General features: G+C 50.7%; 1 protein-coding gene across 1 annotated transcript in view; it reads left to right on the forward strand.

Annotated features, from left to right (window-relative positions):
- The first annotated feature begins 1,883 nt into the window (after positions 1–1,883).
- LOC132241729 (speckle-type POZ protein-like) overlaps positions 1,884–2,208 on the forward strand; it is a 7,658-nt gene continuing 7,333 nt past the window's right edge. The window contains 1 exon segment of the mRNA XM_059710640.1: positions 1,884–1,899. Within this exon segment, the coding sequence (XP_059566623.1) occupies positions 1,884–1,899 (16 nt within the window).

Consider the following 2,208-nt stretch of genomic DNA (forward strand, 5'->3'; position numbering starts at 1 on the left):
AAAAGTCTGACTGATTCTTATGCTCCAGGCCTCAGCTCAGACATCACCTGCTAAGAGCCCCTGAGAGGACGCCCCTGATCCATCCATTCCTACCTTCTGCACCCAGCTGATCAGGTTGGTCATCTTCATAGCACTGACCACAGTGCTTCCCATGAAGGGAGGAGCATGACTGTAGTGTTCCCTGTGTCTAGCACATTGAGTGGCAACAAAACAAGTATTTCATAAATATTGTTTCACTGGATTAACAGAGGAGTTGGGAGAACAAAAGAAAATATGGCCCTCTACTTATTTAATCAAAGTGGCTCTGTGGGCCAATGGGTGTGCCGCGAGCAGGAGAGGCCCTGCGGGGGGGCTGGTCGGGGGCCCCCTGCTTCTTCCTTTTCCCCATCTACTGGCTGCAACTGGTCCAGGGGACTCCCCCAGTGTCCTGTGTGGGGTGGTCCTGTTTAAGGGGGGCTGTCCCTTCTCCCGCTGCCTGTTAGCCTGATAATCCCAGAACCCATGCCAGAGGGCCCCAGGCTTGCTCGGCTCACCGCATCTCCATCGCAGCAGCTCTTTGCAGTGCCCATGGGTCAAAAGAAGGACAGTTCCATCTTTAATTAGCCAGCGTCAGCCAGCCTTCTAAGGAGTAACACCCGCATGATTTGATAGCTGCTTGGAAAATAAATAAGCTGAAAGGGGAAAATGTTTATGTCATTCTTAAATAATCATAAGAACTTACTAACGGCTGTGGTACCTGTTGGTGTACACAAACCTTGCACACAACCACCTTCGCTTTTGGATCCACGTCGCCTTTTGTGTTGGACATGCCTCCGTCACAGCAGCCACAGAACATTCGCCTTTGTTACGAAATGACCCGTCGAAGGACGTCGAGAGCTCTCATGTCAAGTCTGTAAGCTTCCTGGAGTTCGTAGCGGTTTGCTCGGTGTCCGGCAGTAGTTGTACCTCCATCGCCCTCCCCAGACGAAATGGCCTGCAGGGCGGTGTGAGTGCTCTGTGTCCCAGGACTCGCAGGGGCATGGTGTGTGGCCCCACTCCATGCATTGATCGCATCTCCTCATGTTGGGGGAAGTGGGATGGGGTGAAGATTGGGGACAGAGAGATTGCCCAGACAAGCCCGCATCGGAACTTTCTCAAAACGCATTTGCACATGATGCTCATTCTTAAAGAGGCGTTTCTAGGGACAATCTCGAGGCTAGGGTCCTCCCGGGCATGTTAAAGGCGCGCCTTGCTGAGAAGGAATGCCACCTCCCTGAGTGGGCTGCGAGTCCATAGGGTTATGCCTGGTACAGTATGGTCACTTCACTATTTGTAGGCCAGTCATTTCTTTCTCTTTCGCTCCCTCCCTCCCTCCCCTCCTTCCATAAATGAACATTGTGCTCCTCCTGTGTGAAATGTAATGAAAAGCACAGTGATGAAGAGCAAGATTCAGGAGCCATACTACCCACCATCTACTACTGTGTGACTTCGGGTCATACCAATCTCTGTGCTTCATGCTCTACTCCTGTAAAATGGGTTTAATAAAATGGTGTTTCCTATGGCATTTGTTAGATCAAAATAAGCTGATGGAGGTTAGATCGATGTCTGCCCTGACAATGTGCAGGCAGCTCAGCAAACAGCCGTGACAAGACACACTTGATCTCTACTTCTACCCACTTACCGTCAAGAAAAGATAAATGTCAAACCACTGTTGGAGCAAATATTTAATTGATTGCAATTTTGATGTGTGTTACAAAGAAGTGTAGTAGTCTATGTGAGTTTGCCTTAGATTTGGGGGTGAGGGTCGCAGAATCCTTCCAAGAGTAAATAACACTTGAGATGGATTGGGGTGACTTAGGTTGAGGTCCGGTGGGTGGAGGAGTGTTCCAAGCAGAAGGAGCACCATGAGCTCTGACGCGGGTGAGGAGCGCATGTGAGAGGGGTAGGCAGAGCAAGACCATGCAGTGCCGGCGTGAGGTCCTCCTGAGGAAGCTCTAGTTTTTTCTAAGGATGATGGGAAGCTGGCTAAGGGTGCTGGCCGAGGAGTGAGGTGCCTTTATGTCTCATAAAAGAACACTGGCTGCTGGATGGAGAATGGACTCTCGTGGGCAAGAGAAAAGAGAAAACACCAGTTAGGAGCCTCCTTGAAACTCACTTAGGGGAGACAGGAAGAGGCCCTGCCTGGGGTGGTGGTAGGAAGAGGACAGACTTGAGAGGCAACTAGGAGGC

Source organism: Myotis daubentonii, chromosome 9 (genome assembly GCF_963259705.1).
Source record: "Myotis daubentonii chromosome 9, mMyoDau2.1, whole genome shotgun sequence".
NCBI lineage: Eukaryota > Metazoa > Chordata > Mammalia > Chiroptera > Vespertilionidae > Myotis > Myotis daubentonii.